This window comes from Oreochromis niloticus, linkage group LG5 (assembly GCF_001858045.2).
Source record: "Oreochromis niloticus isolate F11D_XX linkage group LG5, O_niloticus_UMD_NMBU, whole genome shotgun sequence".
Lineage (NCBI taxonomy): Eukaryota > Metazoa > Chordata > Actinopteri > Cichliformes > Cichlidae > Oreochromis > Oreochromis niloticus.
The window spans coordinates 36,218,345-36,238,825 of NC_031970.2; the positions used below are offsets into that span (position 1 = coordinate 36,218,345).

Genomic DNA, 20,481 nt, shown 5'->3' on the forward strand with positions numbered 1-20,481 from the left:
TTTTCCAAGGACCGTTATTTTTAAATTTTTTTGGCAAAGCTGTGTACTTTGAACCTTTGTTATAACTCTCAGCAATGTGCTGTAAATGTTTTACGTTTGATTGTTACGACATAAATACTAGTAAAGATTCAATCCATGTGTCTCATCTTATATTGGTGAGACACTTGGATATAGGAAGCAGCACCAATACAGGAAGCTCAATTATTAAGTGTTAACTTAGTGCTTTGCAGTGTGCCAGAGAGCAGTAATTCCTTCAGATCAGTTTGATACACCAGTACAATACCATTAAAATACTAATAAACATTTAAAACCTGGTACAAATAATTACAGATAACTGTTTTAATCTCTATGGACCCCTATCATAACAACTATGGCCTAATCTTTTTTTTAACCATTTGGATGGTACGTCAAATTAACGGGGCGCGTGCACAAGCAGCACCCGGCAGTCCTACGTTTTTATCTGAAGGGATGTCAAATGCTATCATTCTTCTGTAAAGTAAATTCACCTACGGGTATAAATAAAGTAACATTAGCCTTAAATCAGTGGCAGATTGGCCTTGTTAAATCTAAAAATAGACTATTTAAATTTCTCAGTAAACTGATCTCCCTTCTTTTATCTCAAAGAGTAGTGTCATGAAGCTCCTCGATTGTTTTACTCTGCTTGTCTCACTGAAACAGTAGCTGTGTCTGTTTTATCAGCGTGTCCATTTCCTGTTAACAATCACTTGACCTGGGCAAGTTGAGAGACCAGCAGCTTTTTTCTTAGTGGTTTGTACATCTGCTTCATGGATAAACCTCTGGTCTTTTACCATAAACTGATTGGAGACCAGCTTGTAAGGCAAGTGGCCACTCCCTCTTCTTTCAATTTCCTTTTGTGTGGAAAGACATCCAGCAAACAAAAAGCTTCAGAGATTTATCATTGTGACAGATGAGTTTCCTCATACCTTGGTGATATGGAGAAGATAGAGTGTGAAGAGATTGTAAATAACTCCTTTTATTAGCAATGATGGACACAATGATGGACACGATGTAGAGGGGACACCAGCTCTGACCGTCCGTCTAATAAAACAGGCAAGTCCAGGCTCAGCAGCACTTTCAGAGTAGCATCTATATGAAATTAATAATAATTTAACATTTCTACATCCAGCAAGAAGATATCTTTTCATCTATAGTAACTAAACTATAGTTACCTTAGTTTCTATAATTTATTTACCTTTTTTTTTTTTTTACAATAAACAAAACAAAGTCAAGACTTCTTTTAATCATTTTAGCTAGTGTGAATCTTTTCTTATTTGATATGTATTTCAAGGGCCCAAAGTAATTTTTTCCAAAAATAATTGAATCATATTCCTCAATTGAATAAGTTATTGAATTGTAGACATTTCAATGAAATAGTCAGGACTTCATTAGCATTAGGCAACTGAATAGATTGGCATTGCATTTGTGGATACAAACTGTGTTAACAGACAATGATATTAGCACAGTGAAGTCCTTTTGAGCTCATGCAATGATTTGCTTCATGTAGAATCATGTCTATTTTTAATGCAGTGCAACCGGATACCTGAAAGATAACAGGCATCCAAATGGTGTGTTTGGCCTTGTCCCTTCGCTTGCTGAAAACTATCTAGACTGAATCTTTTGATGATGTTATGTACTATAGATGATGAAATATTCAGTCTTTGCCATTTTACGTTGAGAAATATTATTCTGAAATACTGAGAAACTCTGCCTCTTTAAGATGCTCTTTTATACCCAATCATATTACTGATATGTTGCCAGTCAACCCAGTTAGATGCAGCTGTTTCTTTTTAGTTCCACTAAATCTTGAGGAAACATCCTTAATTTTAGTATTTACTTGTTGGTAAAACTTGCTATCATAGCTTGCCTGAAGAGGCCTTAATCCACATTTAATGAGATGTTTTTTGGTTTGTTGCAAGACAAACCAACTGCTTTCAAAAAAAATATTGTGTTTTTACTGAATTCTTATATAAAGCTTATAAATTTTGTGTTCAGGGCATATACCTGTAGCAAGTTTCAGTTGTTGCTCAGCCAAGTGAGACACATAGCATCCTATGTTCATCGCAGCAGTAGTGCAAGTCGCAAGCTCAAAGAGAAGCAGGCTGCCCATAAGCTGGTGACTGATGGGGTGGCCAGATGGAACATCACACTGGAGATGCTGGAACACTTCCTGAAGCAACAACCAGCGATCTCTGCAGCTCTGCTCTCACCTGAGGTGAAAGTGATCTCTCTACTCTTACAGAGGCTGCCATAACTGATGTGGTGAAAGCTCTGAAACCACTGAAAGCAGCCACACTGATAACCAGTGTGGTCTGAAGAAGGGCTTGGGCACCTGCCCTTTATCTCATGGGTGCCCCAAGTGCCCTTTTCTTGAGGCAACTTTTTTTTTATGTCTGTGTGCATGTGGAGTTCTGTCTGTGCCCCTCAACATTTAACTATTAATCACAATTTTGCTAAATAAAAGGATCTGGCTTGTATCAGTCACATGTCATGATGACCATTAACCAATGCTCACCCTTGGTGGCAGAGCGCGCTGGTTATGAGCCGGGAATGAGCTAGCAAAGAACATTTTTTACCACCTGGGCGGTGCGGAGCTGTAGGGGAAACACACAAATTAACTGGGAGACACAGACTAATGCAACAGTGTGGACGATCTAATCTCCTCGTGTTGGTGTTGTTCCCACATCATCATAAATAATGGTTGTTCCAGGTTCAACATTGCAAGTGACCAATCACCTTCTTGTGACCCTTCAGCTGACTCCTCAGGACTTGCCTGACCCTCTGCAGGTACTTCATGGTTGCAACTTTCCTAGCGGCTTCTTCGTGGTTCCCATTTGCCTGTGGGATTCACAGGTACTTTTAGCTGTCCTCGATGTCTGCGATGTTGCCTTCTATTTGTACTGTTACTTCACGATAGAAGGTAAATAAAACTGATAAAGCCAACTTAGTAGATTTAGTAGAATTGTTTTGAACCAATAATTTATAAAATCAAATGGATATGAACCTCGAAACAAAAGAAATCAGCAAAATACTAGCTTTACTTTGCCAGCAGTATAATAATGACATAATACTGTTTCAATAAAGCATTACTACATTTTCTTCTTTAAAAAAAACCTTCTTTTTTTTTTTAAATCTAGGGTTGCTTTATCACATATATCACCAGATGGCGGAGCTTGGTCCAGATCCAGACGAAGTGCTCGTTCTGTCCAGACCAATAATCAGTGACAGAAAAAATTTGCCCATAATACATAAACCCAGAGCACTGTTTTATCAGTACACCATAAAACAATGGCCACAGGTAAACCAGTCCTTACAGTAATCACCTACTGTTTACGTAGTTAGGTAACGTTTAGTTAGGTAGAAAAGCCAATCAAATCGTAGCTTACTGCAGACACAAAATAGAGACGAGCAGACATTGCGTGCTTGAAGGTGAAAAAAGTTGATTCAGAAAATAGAAATTTTTAAATAGAAAAAGAATATTTTTATTATTTGCAAGGTGAAGTTCACTCTGTTAGCCACGTGTCCTAATTTGAACAAAAACTTAAATATTACTGTAATGAAATGGAAATATACGGTTTCGATTTAACCCTAATCCATGAGATGAAATAGACTTGAGATCTGGACCTTGTTGTGAAAGAACTCTTAGTAACCGGACCTGTTGGGTTTGTAATTGATTACCTCGGCTTTATCACATCATGTAAATTTTCACTTAATTAAAACTACATTGAAATACTTGGCCTCCAACACTGTGACTGAAATACATAAATTATAAATTGAAATTAAAATAATAATTTTTAAGCAATTAGAACACACTTACTTGCTGTGTTTCAACATGTAATTCTGTTAATAGAAAACAACAAAACAATTGTCCCTCTGTCAACAATCTTTGTAACAAAACTTGAAATTGTTTGCAACTACAAACTACAATTTGTTATACAAATAAAAATGTTCTGCACAAACAAAATAGAACAAAAAACATGCAGCAATTAGAATACATATAGGAACATATAGCAATGAAACCAAGGTTACTCAAAACTTAGAGTAAATTCAAAGCAGCGTGTGCACTGACTGCACTAACTCTGCAAGTAGCTTAAAAGGTAGAGCCTCTAGCATCACCTTAGAAGAGTTGGTTTAATAGCTTAATAGTTAACTGACACTGTTAACTATATGAAATACAATATTGTGTGTGTTAAAAACAAAAAATAATAATGAAATGACTATTGTATTATCCAGAGGACACGAAGTGGTCTTTAAGATTGTCAGAAAAGGTTTATAGCAGTCTTAAATGTGGATAACCCAGCCTGTTTAACCTAAAGTGATACTCAGGCAGGATAAAATTTGCAGATATTACACTAAAGCATTTCAATTTTTTTGTTTTCTGTTTTACAGTTTTGTAGTCAGCAGAACTGCAGAATTAAAACTGAAATGATTTACTCCCCAGATGTCATGGTGGGCTGTGTGGCAGGCAGGCAGGAAAGGTGGACTCAAAAACAGGACTCAAACACGGAGGTAAAACTCAAAGCGCAGCTTTATTGCTGGGAAAAACCTCTTAGAAGATTAAACTCACCAAAAAACAAAACTCTGGACAGAGGAACTAAGGACTGACGCGACAAAGAGCAAAGGCAAACACAGGGCTTATATACACAAGGGAGTAATCAGGGAATGGGAAACAGGAGGGAGGCACAGCTGGGTGAGATTAGGGCTAACGAGACAGGGGCAGGTAAAACTGAATATACTGACACAGGACTGGGACTATCAAAACAAAAAAAACAGGAAATACGAAACAAATCACAAAAACGCAAACTTGACACTGAGAGATAGACTGCAAGAATATAACACTTGAAACAGAGAAGACAGTGACTTAAACTAGAGACCAGAACAACAAATAACATCAAGAGAACAAAACCAAGAATAACCCTTAATACAAAATCAAACCAGCACAACTCAAAAATCCAAACAAATCATAATTTAGAAAAACCCCAAAACAGAAACAGAAAAAGCTGGGTCAAACTGACCCAGAACAGTGACACCAGATGTGAAATGATCCAAAGTAGGTTTAGACATCAACAGCTGTCTGTTAGGCAGAGTTTTGGAAATATGAAGATCCTTTCCTCAGGCTCCTTCTGAGCACTATGCACCACCTGGCATTTGAATGTGCAGCCTTGGTCATTCTTGGTGGGATTGAGTTTGAGGAAACTGAACATGGAGTACAGGCCGTTGACGTTCAGGCTGGGGGGAGTATTGAAGACACCAGAAACAACCCTGTCTCCATCTTTAGTCCATGTCACCAACACCTCCTCAGGACAAAAGTCTTTTATGTGCAGGTGCAAAGTACACTCTTCATTCACTTTAGGACACTGAGGTTCATGGTCGATGAACATCACATCAGGAGGGCTTCCTGTTTGAACATACAAAGCAACACATGTAGTAAAGCATTATGGATATGTTGATATTGAAGGATCATTTTGAATAACTCTTGTTTGTATTATCTTCAGTGAGGAAGAAAATACAAACTGTGGAATGGAAATAAAGTAGTAATTCAAAGTAAATTTATAAATGATTAAATTGCTAAGTACAAGTCTGAAGTATCCTACTGGTAACAAAAAAAAACCAAAAACTATAAGATGTGGTTGAAATTCAGGATAGTAAGTAGATTTAGGATAGTGAGGCATAGACAACAAAAAAGCTAAAGCTACCATGACCCACTACTTTCTAAAGTACCATTTTAAAGCTTCTGTCATCACCATCCTGGTTGTAAAATCCCAGATGTGATGAGAAGGACAAGTTGTTAGCCAATGAGTGTACAGTTTCACAGATCATCAGTAGCTAAAGCTAGTTTAGGTACTTTGTTTTATTTTCTGACATTTCAGAAATTAAGTTTCAGTTTCTTTTAACACATGAAAAAGAAACATAAATCTGTAATCGTAACTGATAGAAAAGTAGTCCTTTTTAACACTGACTAGTCTACCTTCCCAGAGCATCATGGTCTCTGCTACCTTTGACTCTAAAGGCCAGGTTGTGATTTACCATAAATTTCATGCCAGAAAGGCACCTCTTATATGCCTCTGACCATTTTCAGACTGATCTCTGACCAGTGCTTTTTGAACATATAACAGAAAACTTAGCAACAAACCAATTATAAATTGTATCTTTAGGCACTGTTTTCAGCCTGTGACACACACACCTGATATATTCCCATTTCTATAGTTCAATTTTGAATCTATAACATAGTATAATTTAGTTTACCAACAAAAATTTCCATTAGCTGTCATATCTTAGCAGAAAGGTTCAGCGTGTCCTTAAAAACTTTGAGAAAACTACAAAACACGAAAGAGGACAAAAGAAAAAGTGGGAGGCCTTAAAACTATCTATCATGTCCTTGAGAAATACATTTGTAAACATTGTGGAGACTGTCATGTTTTGGGGCTACTAGTGGTGTTTGGGATGTTGTCAAAATTGATAGAATTATGAACATGCAAAACTATCGGGAGCTATGCATGGTTGTATTTTTTTGCACTGTAGACATATTTCCATTTATTTCTGCATGTTTCATAAATCACTGCATCTAGGTCCCATTTCCTACCAAGATATAAAGAAATGAGGGAGTGTCTCAAGACCTTTGCATACTACTGTACATCCATCATCACCAGGACATTTTCTTAACCAGCTAATCTAATCAGAGAGGCTGAGGTCTTTTAACATCTGCAGGAAGCTCCTGAGGATGTTTTACCAGTCGGTGGTTGCTGGAGTACTATTCTATGCTGTGGTGTGCTGGGGGAGCAGCACAACAAAGAAGGACTCATCCAGGCTGGAAAAACTGATCAGGAAGGCTGGCTCTGTGGTCGGCATGAAGCTGGACACTCTGGTGACAGTGGCAGAGAAAAGGACATTAAAGAAACTGCTGGACATTATGGACAATGCTGGGCATCCTCTGCACACGGTCATAAATAACCAGAGGAGCCTATTCAGCGACAGGTTGCTTCTCCCAAAGTCAAGAATCAACAGACTTAAACAGTCTGACGGCGTGTGGGACAAAGGAGTTTTTAACTCCTCGTTGGAGGGGAGAGGAAGGGGAAACGGGGACAAAGGAAGGCGGGAACAACTGAGCTGTAGTGCTTTTTTCACTGTGCAATTTTTTTTGATATTTGACTGTGCAATAGACTCACTCGAATGTGCAAGCCACTGGTATTGCTATTTATCCCTATTATATATTCTGTATTTATATATGTGTATATTTGTATATATGGTATATTTATGCTCATATCCTTACTCTCATTCTCCTTTATTTGGTATTTCAACTCTGTAACATGCAACTTCTGTCGGTGCTGTGCTACTGGAAACTGAATTTCCTGAGAGGAACCCCCCGAGGGATTAATAAAGATTAATCTAATCTCATCTAATCTAAAACATATGAACCTGCTACCTTGAGTGTTGATGTGGTAAAAGACATCCTTGTACCCCGGAGCTTGGAAACTGGAGTGATAAACCCGGCAAGTGTACATGGCCCTCTCATCCTCTATGGCCATGATGAGCTCGATCTTACTCCACACATTGTAGAGGCGGCTCTGGTCAGAGAAGGGGCCAAAGTGAGTGACGAGGTGGACCTTCTCCCCATCATTCCTGTACCATTCCAGGTCGATGTCCTGGGGGTAAAAGTTCTCCACGCGACAGCAGAGAACCAGCAGCCTCTCCACCTTTGGGATCTGAGGAATGCTGGAGATCTTAAGAAAAGATGGTTCTACTGGAAATATGTGAGTGTGTGTGGTGGGAGGAGAGTACATGACAAGAAAATGAAGTCAGTCAACAAGCATAATTTTATAATTAAATTATGTAGTCAAACATGCTAATGGTAGAAAAAGCTAAGATTGTGTCATACCATAAATACAGTTAGGTCCATAAATATTTGGACACAGACAACTTTTTTTCTAATTGTGGTTCTGTACATTACTGCAACGAATTTGAAATGAAACAACTCAGATGGAGTTGAAGTGCAGACCTGCAGCTTTAATTCAGTGGGTTGAACCAAAAGATTGCATAAGAATCTCCAAAAGTTGAATCTGTTCATCTGGATGTAGCGTTTTGTGGGAGAAACGTTTCGTCACTCATCCAAGTGACTTCTTCAGTCTCAGCTGACTGCAGGTTTCCCCAAACCTTATAAACAGTACATTTGCATAATGACTGAAGCATCCAACATCACCATGGAGGAGAGGAAGGCACTCACTTCACTTAGTGATGACAACAACATTATCATCCTTCCGGCAGACAAGGGTAGGTGCACAGTATTGCTTAACCAGAAAGACTATCATGAGAAGATTTTGTCACTACTCAGTGATGAAAATACTTATGAGCCCCTGAAACGAGACCCAGGAAGTGGCTACAGGAAGAGGGTGATAGACTGTCTGAAGTGGTTGGAACAAGACAAGGCTATCGACCGGACCTCATACCACAGGCTGTACCCAGGGGAGTCTACACCAAGTCTGTATGGTTTACCGAAAATACATAAGCAGGGTGCACCTTTAAGACCTATTGTCTGCATGATCAACTCGGTCACCTATAACATCTCCAAGTTTCTGGCTTCGATCCTCAACCCGCTGATGGGCAGCTCTGAACACCACATCCAGAACACCCTGGATTTTGTTGAGAAGGTGAGAGATGTCATTATGGAGGCAGATGAAACCATGGTCTCATACGACGTTACATCTCTCTTCACTTGCATCCCAGTCACGGAAGCGTTGGAGGTAGTCCGTAAGAGATTACAGGATGACACCAACCTCAGCAACAGGACCACCCTCAGCATCGACCATGTGTGTTTGCTTTTGGAACTGTGTCTTCATTCCACCTACTTCACATACAAGGGTCAGTTCTACAGGCAGAAACATGGGTGTGCCATGGGCTCCCTAGTTTCACCCATCGTGGCCAATTTGTACATGGAAGAAGTGGAAAAGAGGGTGTTGCTATCCTACCCTGGAACACCACCAAGTCATTGGTTCAGATATGTGGATGACACCTGGGTGAAAATCAAATCTCAGGACGTACTACATTTCACGGATCACATTAACTCGGTGGACCGACACATCAAATTCACCAGGGAGGATATGAAAAGTGGCAGGTTAGCCTTCTTAGACTGTGAGATTTCCATCAGTAATGGGGGACATCTAAAAGCTGATGTGTACCGTAAACCTACACATACGGATCAGTCTTTAAGGTTTGACTCTCATCATCCACTGGAGCACAAACTGGGTGTCATCAGGACGCTACAACACAGAGCGAACACCATCCCCACTGACACAGCGGCCAGGGAGGCAGAAGAACAGCACATCAAGAAGGCCCTGAGTAAATGTGGTTATCCCAGCTGGACTTTTGTCAAAGCTGGGAAGGCACCTAAAGAAAGCTCCAGCCGATCCAGGAGAGAAGGACAACCGCTGCCCAGGCGAAAACCTGTAGTGATCCCATATGTGTCAGGAGTATCGGAGCAGTTGAGACGCATTTTTTCTAAACACCGGGTCTCTGTGGCTTTTAAACCCCAAAACACGCTGCGCCAAAAACTGGTCCACCCCAAGGATCGGGTCCCCCGACACAAACAGAGTAACATAGTGTACGCTGTTAAGTGCCAGGAGGATTGCCAGGATTTATACATCGGGGAAACCAAACAACCTCTAGCGAAGCGGATGGCACAACACAGAAGAGCAACCTCATCAGGCCAGGACTCTGCAGTCTATTTACACCGACAGGCCAGTGGACACTCTTTCAACGATGAGGATGTACACATCCTGGACAGGGAGGGACGCTGGTTTGAGCGCGGAGTCAAGGAGGCCATTTACGTGAAGAGGGAAAGACCATCTCTGAATCGATGAGGGGGCCTAAGGGTACATCTTTCGCCATCTTACAATGCTGTGATTGCAGCCATTCCCCAACTCTCTGTGAATGGTACTCATGGCCATTGATCAGTGTTCTTTGATCAGTGTTCTTTGATCAGTGGGTTTTGGTCAGTGATTGTTGATCAATGGTCATGAGAATTTGCATAATTATGATTAAGGAACTGACCTCACAGCCCATTGTTCCTTCAGTGGGCTGGTTTCAGTCATTATGCAAATGTACTGTTTATAAGGTTTGGGGAAACCTGCAGTCAGCTGAGACTGAAGAAGTCACTTGGATGAGTGACGAAACGTTTCTCCCACAAAACGCTACGTCCAGATGAACAGATTCAACTTTTGGAGATTTACTTTCCTGGATGATTGAGAATGCATCAAGAGATTGCATAAGAATGTGAGGAACCAAAGCAATCTTAACACAATCCCTTTATTACAGGGTCTCAAAAGCAACAGGACAGATTGAATAACTGAAAATAAAATGTTCATTTCTAGCACTTGGTTGAAAACTCTTTGCTGGCAATGACAGCCTGAAGTCTTGAACTCATGGATGAACTCAGATGTTGGGCTTCCTCCTTTTTAATGCTCTGTTGCTGTTACTGCAGCGGCTTTCAGTTGCTGTCTTGTTTGCGAGCCTTTGTGTCTGAAGTTTAGTCTTCAGCAAGTGAAATACTCTGTTGGGTTAAGATCAGGTGACTGACTCGGCCATTCAAGAATATTCCACTCCTTTACTTTAATAAACTCCTGGGTTGATTTGGCTGTATGTTTGGGTCATTGTAAATCTGTGTTATGAAACGCTGCCCAATCAATTTGACTCCATTTAGCTGGATTTGAGCAGACAGTATGTGTCACAGTGCGGCTGTGTGTAGGCAGGAGAAGGACCCAAACGCAAAACTCACCGAGACAAAAGTGAACTCAAAACACTGCTTTATTGCAGGATGGCATGAAAAATATAAACAAACTAAACTGGGACATGGATAACTAACACACAGGGAAACACAGCCATGAGGGAGAACGCGACACAGAACTGAGGGAGAGGCAGACATAAATACACAGAGGGTTAACGAGGGAAGTGGGAGCACACGGGGAAACACAGGTGACACTGATAATCATAACAAGACACAACAGGAGTGAACACAAGACTGACGGGAGACTGTCAAAGTAAAACAGGAAGTGCACAGAGGTTCAGACAGGAGGAGAGAGAGCACGGGGAGAGCACAGACATAACGGGCTGGGTAAAACATGGAATAAAACACAAGGAGAGATGAGGGCTCACAGATACACAGAGGGCACACAGGGGGTAAGAGTCACAAGGGGAAAACCATAAGGAAACAACGTAACAGAGCAACTCAGGAAGCATGGCCTAAATAAGGAACAAAATACATGAAAACTAAGAATACTGGGCCAACGTGGCCCAGGACCATGACAGTATGTGTCTGAACCCCTCTGTATCCTCCTGTGCTACATCATCAGTAAACACTAGTGTCCCAGTGCCACTAACAGCCATGCACACTGCCTCTGCTGTGTTTTACAGATGATGTGGTATGCTTTGGATCATGAGCTGTTCCACACCTTCTCCATACTTTTTTTTGCCATCATTCTGGTAGAGGTTTCAGTCTGTCCAAAGAATGTTTTCCCAGAAATGTGCTGGCATTGTTTAGATGGGTTTTTTTTGTTTGTTTGTTTGTTTTTTAGCAAACTCTTATCGAGCTTTTCTCTATCCTTGAGGCGTATGAGTGGCTTGCACCTTGCAGTGAACTCTCTGTATTTATTTTCATGCAGTCTTCTCTTTACAGTAGACTTGAATATCGATATGCTTCCCCCTTGGAGAGTGTTGTTCACTTAATTGGCTATTGTGAAGGGGTTTCTCATCGCCATGGAAATAATTCTGCAATCATCCACCACTGTTCACTAGTGCTTCTTTCTTTCTCAGGATGTACCAAAGCGTAGATTTTGCCACTCAATTTATTGTACCAATATTAGGAGTGGGTTTTTTTCTGTTTTCTCAGCTTAAGGATGGCTTGTTTTCAATGGCATGGTGAGGTCCTTTGACCATCTGTTGTCTGTTCACAGCAAAACCTTCCAAATGGAAGCACCAAACCTTAAATCAGCTCCAGGCCTTTTATCTGCTTAATTGATAATGACATTGCCCACACCTGCCTGTGAAATAGCACTTTGAGTAAACTGTCCAATTACATTTCAAGCTGAGAGTCTACACATAACGTTCAATGTCCATTGTCAAACTACAGTAAACAGGTAAAAAAAAAAACGAACTTGTGTTAGTGTTCTAATATATCTGGCCTCTGAAAAAACTACTTTCATTGTTATTTAATGACAATCATTTACAGTTTGGTCCAAAGGCAGTGCATTTGAACCAAGCTACTGTGCCTCCTAGTCTGGTATATAACTTCATATATATAAATTATGGTACAGAACTTAACTATGTCATGGAATATGGATAAATAGAATTTCTACACAATCATTACTTCTTTATTATAAATAGGATTACATGTGCCTACTGCACTTACTGGTGCACGTGGATTGGGTCACGTGTTTCTCCAGTTAAACTTTTTAGAGTTAGGATGCATGGCATTATGGGATTCCAACACAGTCTCATGACATTTCTTGAAATAGCTGTAATATTTAATCTATTGTTATTTGTTCCTGGAAACAAATTTTATAGTTTTTTTTCTGTACCAGTTAATGTCCATTTACACGTAATGCATATTTCCCACTTTTAAAGTTGCATTTTAGTTATAAGAGGAATTGGGGGTGGAGTTAAAAACTTTTGCCACCGTGCTGTGTATGACAAGTTCGAGTCATACACAGCACAGATTTTCAAACAGCTTGTTTGAGGTTAGGGATTAAAAACTTGTAATTAGAAAAAGATTGTGGTTTGGGAACAATAGTGGCCACATCTTTTAAAGCTTTCTTTTCTCAGTGTGATGCTTTCTGTGTTTCTCTGGGGAAAAAAAAAAAAAATCATGCTTCTGACATGAAACATCCTCCCTATTAAAAGAACTTCAATTACAAATCCATGCTCACACTCACAAAAAGCTTGACAGTTTGTGTGCACATGAACATGTTTTCTTATGAGACTGGGCTGGGGATTTCCCCACTGAGCTGAATTCTCAGAGTGCCCTGTCTGATAATCTGCTCCCAAAGCCAAAACTACTCACCTTTAACCTTGACTGTGGTCTCCCTTCTGAAGCTCCTGTCCTTGCACCACACTACACACTGGTATTTGGTTTGGTCGTCAGTAACAGTCAGAAATACAGGCAGGACAGATGTGTGATTTTTGCCATCTGACTGCAGACAAGCCTGTTCGCTGAGATCCTCAGTCTCCAGCAGGGAATCTGAAGAACCTGACTCTGACTGAATCACTGAGTCTGGACTGGTTCTTAGTTTAAACCATTTCACTTTGAGCTCCCACCTTGTGGATCCCTGAATGGTGCACATCAGTTCTGTGGGTACCTGAGCGTATATTATGATGGGCTGACTGATTTCCGAAACATTAAATGGAACTGTGAAGAGAAATAGCAGCATTTTCTTTTCATTTTAACAAAATCAAACTTTTTTGAAATCAAACAAATTTTATGTTATCTAGGTAACACTTTAGAGGGATGGTAATAAAGGGATAAAAAAGGCTCCCTAAATACAGAATTGAATTTAAAATCCTTCTCATCACATACAAGGTCTTGACTAATCAGGCTCTGTTTTATCTTAAAGCGTTCATAGTATTGTATCACCCCAATAAAGTAATTCACTTTCAGACAGCGGGCTTACTTGTGGTTCCTAAAGTATTTAAAGGTAAAATGGGAGGAGTCTTTCCCCCACTCATGTCTGTCCCGTGTGTAGCAAGTGAAAATAAAATAAAATTAAATTAAATTAAATTTAAAAAAAAGAAAGATCTAGGCTTATCCACAGCATGTCTTTGTCCGGTCATCAATGGATGAAGAGCAATATTGGCCAAACAGCACTAACTAAAATGGGGATTTATTTCTAACACATTAAAAAAAAAAAAAAAAATTGGTTTTATTGGATCATTTATTTAGAAACTGGAAAATATGACATATGATAATATGTTGTTTTATAAAAATATGTTAAAATATTCTTGTTAACAAGGTAGTTACATTTTCTTGGAAGAAAAGAAAAACAGAAAAGTTTCTGTTTTTTTCACAAATAAAACTCTGAATGTAACTGTGACGGAGTTACACCGTCCCGGGCCGCAGACAGCTGATCTGGGCGCATACACGCACCACCACCATTAGTTTCTACAATTACCGTGGCTGCGCCTCTTTTCGTCGACCGGGCGGATAAACAAAAAGGGGTGAGAGGTATTTTGAGCGGCGCAGAAGGTGGCCAACATATTTTTCCCGCTTACCTTTAATAAAGCCGGTCACGTAGACTCGCTGTGATCGCCGATTATACGAGTGGTTATGCAAGCCGATGGTATGGTGTTCCGGGGTTCAAATAGTGGGTTCGCGCGCGCTTGAAAAGTCACGTGAACTGCATTATTTTTGTTTGGGTTTTTTTTGTTATTGTGAAACACTGTAGGCTGCCTGGAATTGGCCATAAATGTCTGTATATACATATATATGTATTGTAGGAATACAGCTGGAAATAAGCTGAGGGGAAAAAGAGTGTTTTGGGAAAAGAAATAATAAAGAGATGACTATTATGCCTAGTGGGAGGGGCAATGGGGTATAAAAGAAGGCTGTCAGGGCCTACCTGGGTATTCTGTGAGATGTGACAGAGAGGGTAACATGCAGACTGGCTCAGCCGCTTGTGTTTTGTATATAGATGTTTGTTTTGTGTTGAATTAAGTTAGTTTTCTATTTTCTTTGTAAATAATCTTTTTGTGCACCTGGGAGGCCGGCAGAATAAACTATCCACACTGAATGCTTCCTGACTACGCCTGCATTTGTTCGGGAGAAGTTTAGGAGAGGACCCCACGACAGTAACCATGAGGTCAACTCCAATTTGGTCTATTCAGAGTAGTCTTAAGCTGTAGTTTTTCCGTTAATTTACACATAGTTGCCAAATTCGTTAAATCTGTAGACATCTTTAATGTGAACATCTGACATTCTCGCATTCAAATATGACCAAGCAAAGAAAATTATCAAAATTTAACAAAAAAAATGTGTTTTTGTTGATACATACCTTTGTAAAAATATCTGTAGAGATATAAAGATCCTCCAGTAACACAGGTGACCAGTAGCAAAGTTATTACACTTGTAACAGCTATCACAGTGGCTGTACTGTGAAGCAGCTCTGGTGGAGCTGAAGGAAAAGCACATGAAAGTAACATAGTAAATATTAAATGGTTCTTATAGTGCTTTTCTTCTCTACAGGAAAACTCAAGTGAACTACAGGCACTTTTGCTTTGTACTTTGCTTTTTTGCTTAAGCGCTTTCTGTCTAACACTCACACACACTCATACGCCGATGGACACATCAGAAAGCAACTTTTAGTTCTTGCCCAAGGATACTTTGCCATGCAGACTGGAGCAGCCAGGGATCAAACTATCAATCTTCTGATTACCTGTGCTACAGTATACCACTATATATCTATGAAATCAAGAGCTCCAAAGAATAAATAAATAAAATCCCACCTTGAACAGCCAGTGTTACAGATCGGTTGTAGAGACCATTGTAGGTCTGGTGCTCAACTTGGCAGATGACATGTATCTCTCCACCCCTTAGTACTGAGGAGTGCAGCGTGATGCCACTACGAATGCTGTAGGTGCCATCTGGGTTGTGTACAGCCAGCTCATTGCAGACACGGGACAGTTGGCCCAACCCTGCATGGATGGTCTGGGTGCCATTTTGGATCAGCCACGTCACAGCCACTTTCTCTGGGTAGAAACCTGTTACATCACACTGTATGGTTTTCTCCTGTCCTTCTCTCACTGTTGCCTTTTCTGGGAGCAACACTGAAGGCTGAGCTGAAGGTGTACGGTTCAGAAACAGATATTACATTGTTATCATTAAAATTATTTAAAATGATTGTGCTTGAATTCGACAATTTGCACAAAAATGGATATAATGTCACTAATTGTTTTGTGCATCTTGGTCTTGAAGCTATAAAGACCATAAAGTCCTCAGTAACACATTTATTATTAATCAAGTGAGCAGTTGGGTAATTGTCTTAAAAAGAAAGCAGCAAACACAACTGGCAGATCTCCATACCGTGCTGCTGATAAGCTGCACCCTGGAATTTTTACAACGTTGAGACAGTTCATTTAGGTTTGCAGGCAACTGTTTGTGCACATATATATGTATAAATATATATATATATATATATATATGTATATTACTGTAAATTTTATGAGAATACTACTTTTTTATAGTTCAGCCTCTTCCAGAGGGTCACCTTGTTTAAACTTTGAGAATAAATTCATACATGTATAAATTTCATACAGCGTGATGTCTTAAACAAAAAATAACCTACAGCTTGTCTCTTTGGTGAAGCTTGCTGACAACTGAAATGTCGCATTTTAAATTACCTGCAACTTCACTTTAAAGTTTCTCCTTTTTTGTATTATTAAGCTAGATAAACACTGTGGCTTTCTTGGCCCATATAACTCCCAGGCGTACCGAGCACTTTCAGAGCAGTGGACTCTGTGTAGATCAGAGGGTTGATGACTCTGCAAGTGTACAGCCCTTCATCTCCTACAGTGACATTATGAAGCTGCAGGGACGCATCACTCTGCCGCAGGCACGTTTCATTCACCACAGAGCCTTCTTTGTACACTTGAGCTCTTCCATCTTCCAGCGTGTACACCATGCTCTTCTTTGCATGTTTGTCCACCATGTTCCACTCAATACTAAGAGCACTCCACTCCACTAGCTTATGCGGTGTGTCGAACATGCAGCTGAGCGTTACCTCATTGCCCACTAAGACACTGAGCTCTCTGGTGATCTCAGCTAAGGAACCTGGAAGGAGTCATGTAGACTATGAGAATGAAAAGGACAGAGCTGTCATTTAGAAGCTGGAACACTAACAAACACTCACCTTTACAGTACAAAGCAAGAACCATGAGTTTAATCGTCATGTTTGTAATACGCTGCTGATCCATGGTGTCTCAGATGTTACCGTCACTGTAAATTAAAAATGAAAGTGACATGTGACACATTTGTTTTTACTTGGGTGTGTTCGCACAATTCAAACACAGTTGACTAAAGATCACGTGGTGCGTTACAAATCCTGTGTTATTAAGCATGGTTGTGGTGGCTAAACATTCACCTTAAGTGTCTGCTTATCAGTCATAGTGCACCTCCTCTTGGACTTTGACCTGCCTACCTGACTTCTAGTGCGATTCAGACTCAGAATTTTAACTGCAGAAGAAAACCAAAGAGGCACAAGGAGAATCTGCAAACACTATCCACAAAGGCTCCAGCCAACCATGAAATTCAAACCCAAAACCCCTTTATGTATGTCGTCACCAGTAAGTTCTGGTTTGGTCTAACCAAAGTTGGTACTTGTGAAAATTTCTGGTCATTTCTATTCCAAAGTTTGTTCTCCATCCAACATGTTCACTGTACTGCTGTAGGGTCTTTACCTTACAATATAAAGCACCTTGAGGCAACTGTTATTGGAATTTGCTGCTATATAATTAAAACGGACCTAAAGTCACTTGAATAGCTGACTGTTCTCTACAAGTAACCTTCTCCGTGATTTAGGAAACACTCATTACTGCTGTCTTTAAAATCCTGCATCACTGCTTCAGGTATCAGTGCTCATTTCAAAATGAATGCAGTAGTGTTATAAAGTTCTTAATATAAATTGATCCACTTATTGTGTGTGTTTTCATAAATTCAGTTTACCGGTTCCATTTTTCATGGAACACAAACTACTATATATATACATACTAAAATGTATATATATACAGATGTATACATCTGTATATATATATATGTATATATGTATACATACATATATATATACAGATGTATATATATATATGTATGTATACATACATACATTTATTTTTACATATATACACATACGTATACACACATATATATATATATATACATATTATTCTGCCCTCACACTTAACTAGGCAGACAGACAACCATCATCCCATGTAGAAAGACCACACCGTTGTTCCTTTCTGGCAGATTTATTTGATTGGATGCATAGCATGGCTTTGTTGAAATACATTCATCCATTCATGTATGTATGTGGTATATACCATGTATATAGGATTGCAAGTTCGTGATATATATATATATATACATACACATACACACACATATATACACACATATATATACATATATAAAGAGAGAGAGAGCAACTGTGAAACTTTTTTGCTTACGCAGTCACTCAGACTTTTGGAACAAAGTGAAAATAATAGTTTAGCTTTATATGTAACATTTTTATATAAATCACCACATAAACAGCAAGATCTGAGGCATCATTTATTAGAAAATAGTTTAATATTCAATTACAATTTATGTATGTTAATTTACAGACTGTGCACAACAGTGTCTTAATTTCAGTATTATGAAATTCCACAAGTTTGCCCCTGTACACACATGGGGAGTATCTTCACCCCACCATTGACCTCTTCCTTCCCCTCAACCGAACCTCGTCAAGCTTTTTAATGACAGCTGATGACTTCTTGGATGACGCCTTGTAGCTTTTCAGCAGCTTCTCAAATAGTTCCTCTGTGTTGGGGTGGGTACTGAGGAAGGCTTTCTCCAGCACATACAAGTCCACACCCTTATCTTCAGGCAGAGCAGAGATGTAACTCAGACCAAAATCTATGAGGACCAGGTCGGATTCTCCTCCCTCTGGGCTGGGTCTCAGCAGCATGTTGGAGGTGGTCAGGTCTCCATGGATGACATCTTCATCATGCATTTTAGCCAGGACCTGCCCCACGCGCTCAGCCAGCCTCTGCAACTTCAGCTCCTTGCAAGAGTCAGACTGTTGAGCAGATGCAATATAGTCACGCACAGTTGAGGAACCCACAATCTCCTCCAGGAAGATACAGTGGCAGGTATAGTCCACAAAGTAGACTACAGGGGCAGATATTCCTGTGAAGAAGAAAAAGTCTGATTTTACAAACTTTGTGTGACTACAATACCAATCAATCATCGATTAAGGTTTGTGTGTGGCTAAAAGATGTTTCAGTGTGGGTGGAGCAGAGTTTAGAGAAAATGTTCAAATCCATGCTGAATAAGGGGCACAGATAACACAGAAGTTGAGAATGCACAACAAAACATAAGAGATAAAATGTGAGAAGGGTTGAATTTGTAATTTTTTATGAAGTTGACTTTATGCAGAAGCTGTGACTAAACATCTGTGGAAGCATTTGCTCATCTATTGTGCCCCCTTGTGGAGAAGGGGTTTGTAGACATCATATACCCACTATGAGTTATGTAGGGATCACTTTCTTGTATTTGAATGAAACAAGCAAAGTAATAAACACAGTTCACTTTGTTGTTAATCTACTAATGGCTGCTTAATCATTTAGTCACAAACCAGAAAACTAAATATTGACAGACCTGAAGCTTCCGTCTCTGCAGATTAAATATCGTCTGGTGTTCAGATAATAAAAGCAATTTAGCTGAAAAGTCTGGCTTAATCATTGACTCAGAAACTAACGACCAGCAAAGCCAACAGTCAATCCAGTCGGTTAGTTGGCTACAAATATTCTTAAACCGCCTTCGGGTGGTGCTAATTTGATCACTTCCACAAGCGGAGGACTTGCCTGCTCTCCGACACCGTAATATGGCGCGGACCTCCTGCACGGTCCTGCGGTGTGTCAGCTTTTCGTCTAAGGCTGGGTGTCTGTAGCGTTTAGGGAACCTTTCCTTCACTATGGTTGGCCTTCCCAGAAACTCGGCCCGGTATACCCGGGCTTCTGCCCCTTGCTTCAACAACTCTGCTTCCCTGAGGAACTCAGGGACCGCCATGTTGTTCTCCCGCGCCATGTTTACTTCCTCCTCCACGCTGTGCGGTCCCTCCGTTTTCCTCCTTGCTCTTTTTTACGTCTGCCACCTAGCGACCACAAAAATACCTACACATAAATACAGAGAAAAGTTTTCGATGTAGAACACATATACACAAATAATACAGAATATATACACAGATAACCTATGACTCACAAAGTTCACGCCATCTAAAACCGGCTTCTTGAACATGACACTGGGTTCACTGTACATAAAGAGGCCTTCATTGTTAGTATTAATGCAATAGACCACCTTTTGAATGTAGTGGAGCGGTGATTCAAATCATGGAAATGACAAATCTGCAGCAGCTGTGTGATGGCAGCATATCAGCATGGACCAAAATCTCTGAAGAATGTTTTCGTCACCTTGCAAAAACAATGCTTTTGAAAACTAAGGCAGTTATGGGGCCAAAAGGCGGTACAACACAGTAGCACCAAGTGGTGTACCTAATAAACTGGCCAGTTAGTGTATTCATTCAATTCGATTCATTTATATAGTGTCAAATCACAACAACAGTCGCCTAAAGGCACTTTATTTATAATGTAAAGACCCTGCAGTAATAATAGTATTAACATTTTAAGTTTAGTTTCCATTGATACAACCTGTTACATCCATATCAGCCATTGTCA

General features: G+C 39.9%; 1 protein-coding gene and 1 gene segment (V, D, J or C); both read right to left on the reverse strand.

Annotated features, from left to right (window-relative positions):
- Positions 1–3,922: 3,922 nt before the first annotated feature.
- Positions 3,923–16,985, reverse strand: LOC102080980 (immunoglobulin heavy constant gamma 1-like). The segment is given in 6 exon segments: positions 3,923–5,416; positions 13,067–13,411; positions 15,051–15,170; positions 15,502–15,834; positions 16,487–16,825; positions 16,905–16,985. Coding segments are annotated over 6 exon segments (1,536 nt in total).
- A 1,314-nt stretch (positions 16,986–18,299) lies between these two features.
- On the reverse strand, positions 18,300–19,897 carry tp53rk (TP53 regulating kinase). Its single transcript, XM_025907535.1, has 2 exons — positions 19,612–19,897; positions 18,300–18,934 (listed from the first exon to the last, which is right to left on the reverse strand). The coding sequence occupies exons 1-2, from the start codon at positions 19,832–19,834 to the stop codon at positions 18,447–18,449; spliced, it is 711 nt and encodes a 236-aa protein (XP_025763320.1). The 5' UTR covers positions 19,835–19,897; the 3' UTR covers positions 18,300–18,446.
- Between the last annotated feature and the right edge of the window lie 584 nt (positions 19,898–20,481).

What these genes read in the sequence shown, in the direction of transcription:
- tp53rk (XM_025907535.1), bottom strand. Translation starts at nt 19,834, where the DNA reads ATGGCGCGGGAGAACAACATGGCGGTCCCTGAGTTCCTCAGGGAAGCA. An exon ending in ATTACGGTGTCGGAGAGCAG is followed by an intron (nt 18,935 to 19,611) that starts GCAAGTCCTCCG and finishes TCTTCTTCACAG; the next exon opens with GAATATCTGCCCCTGTAGTC.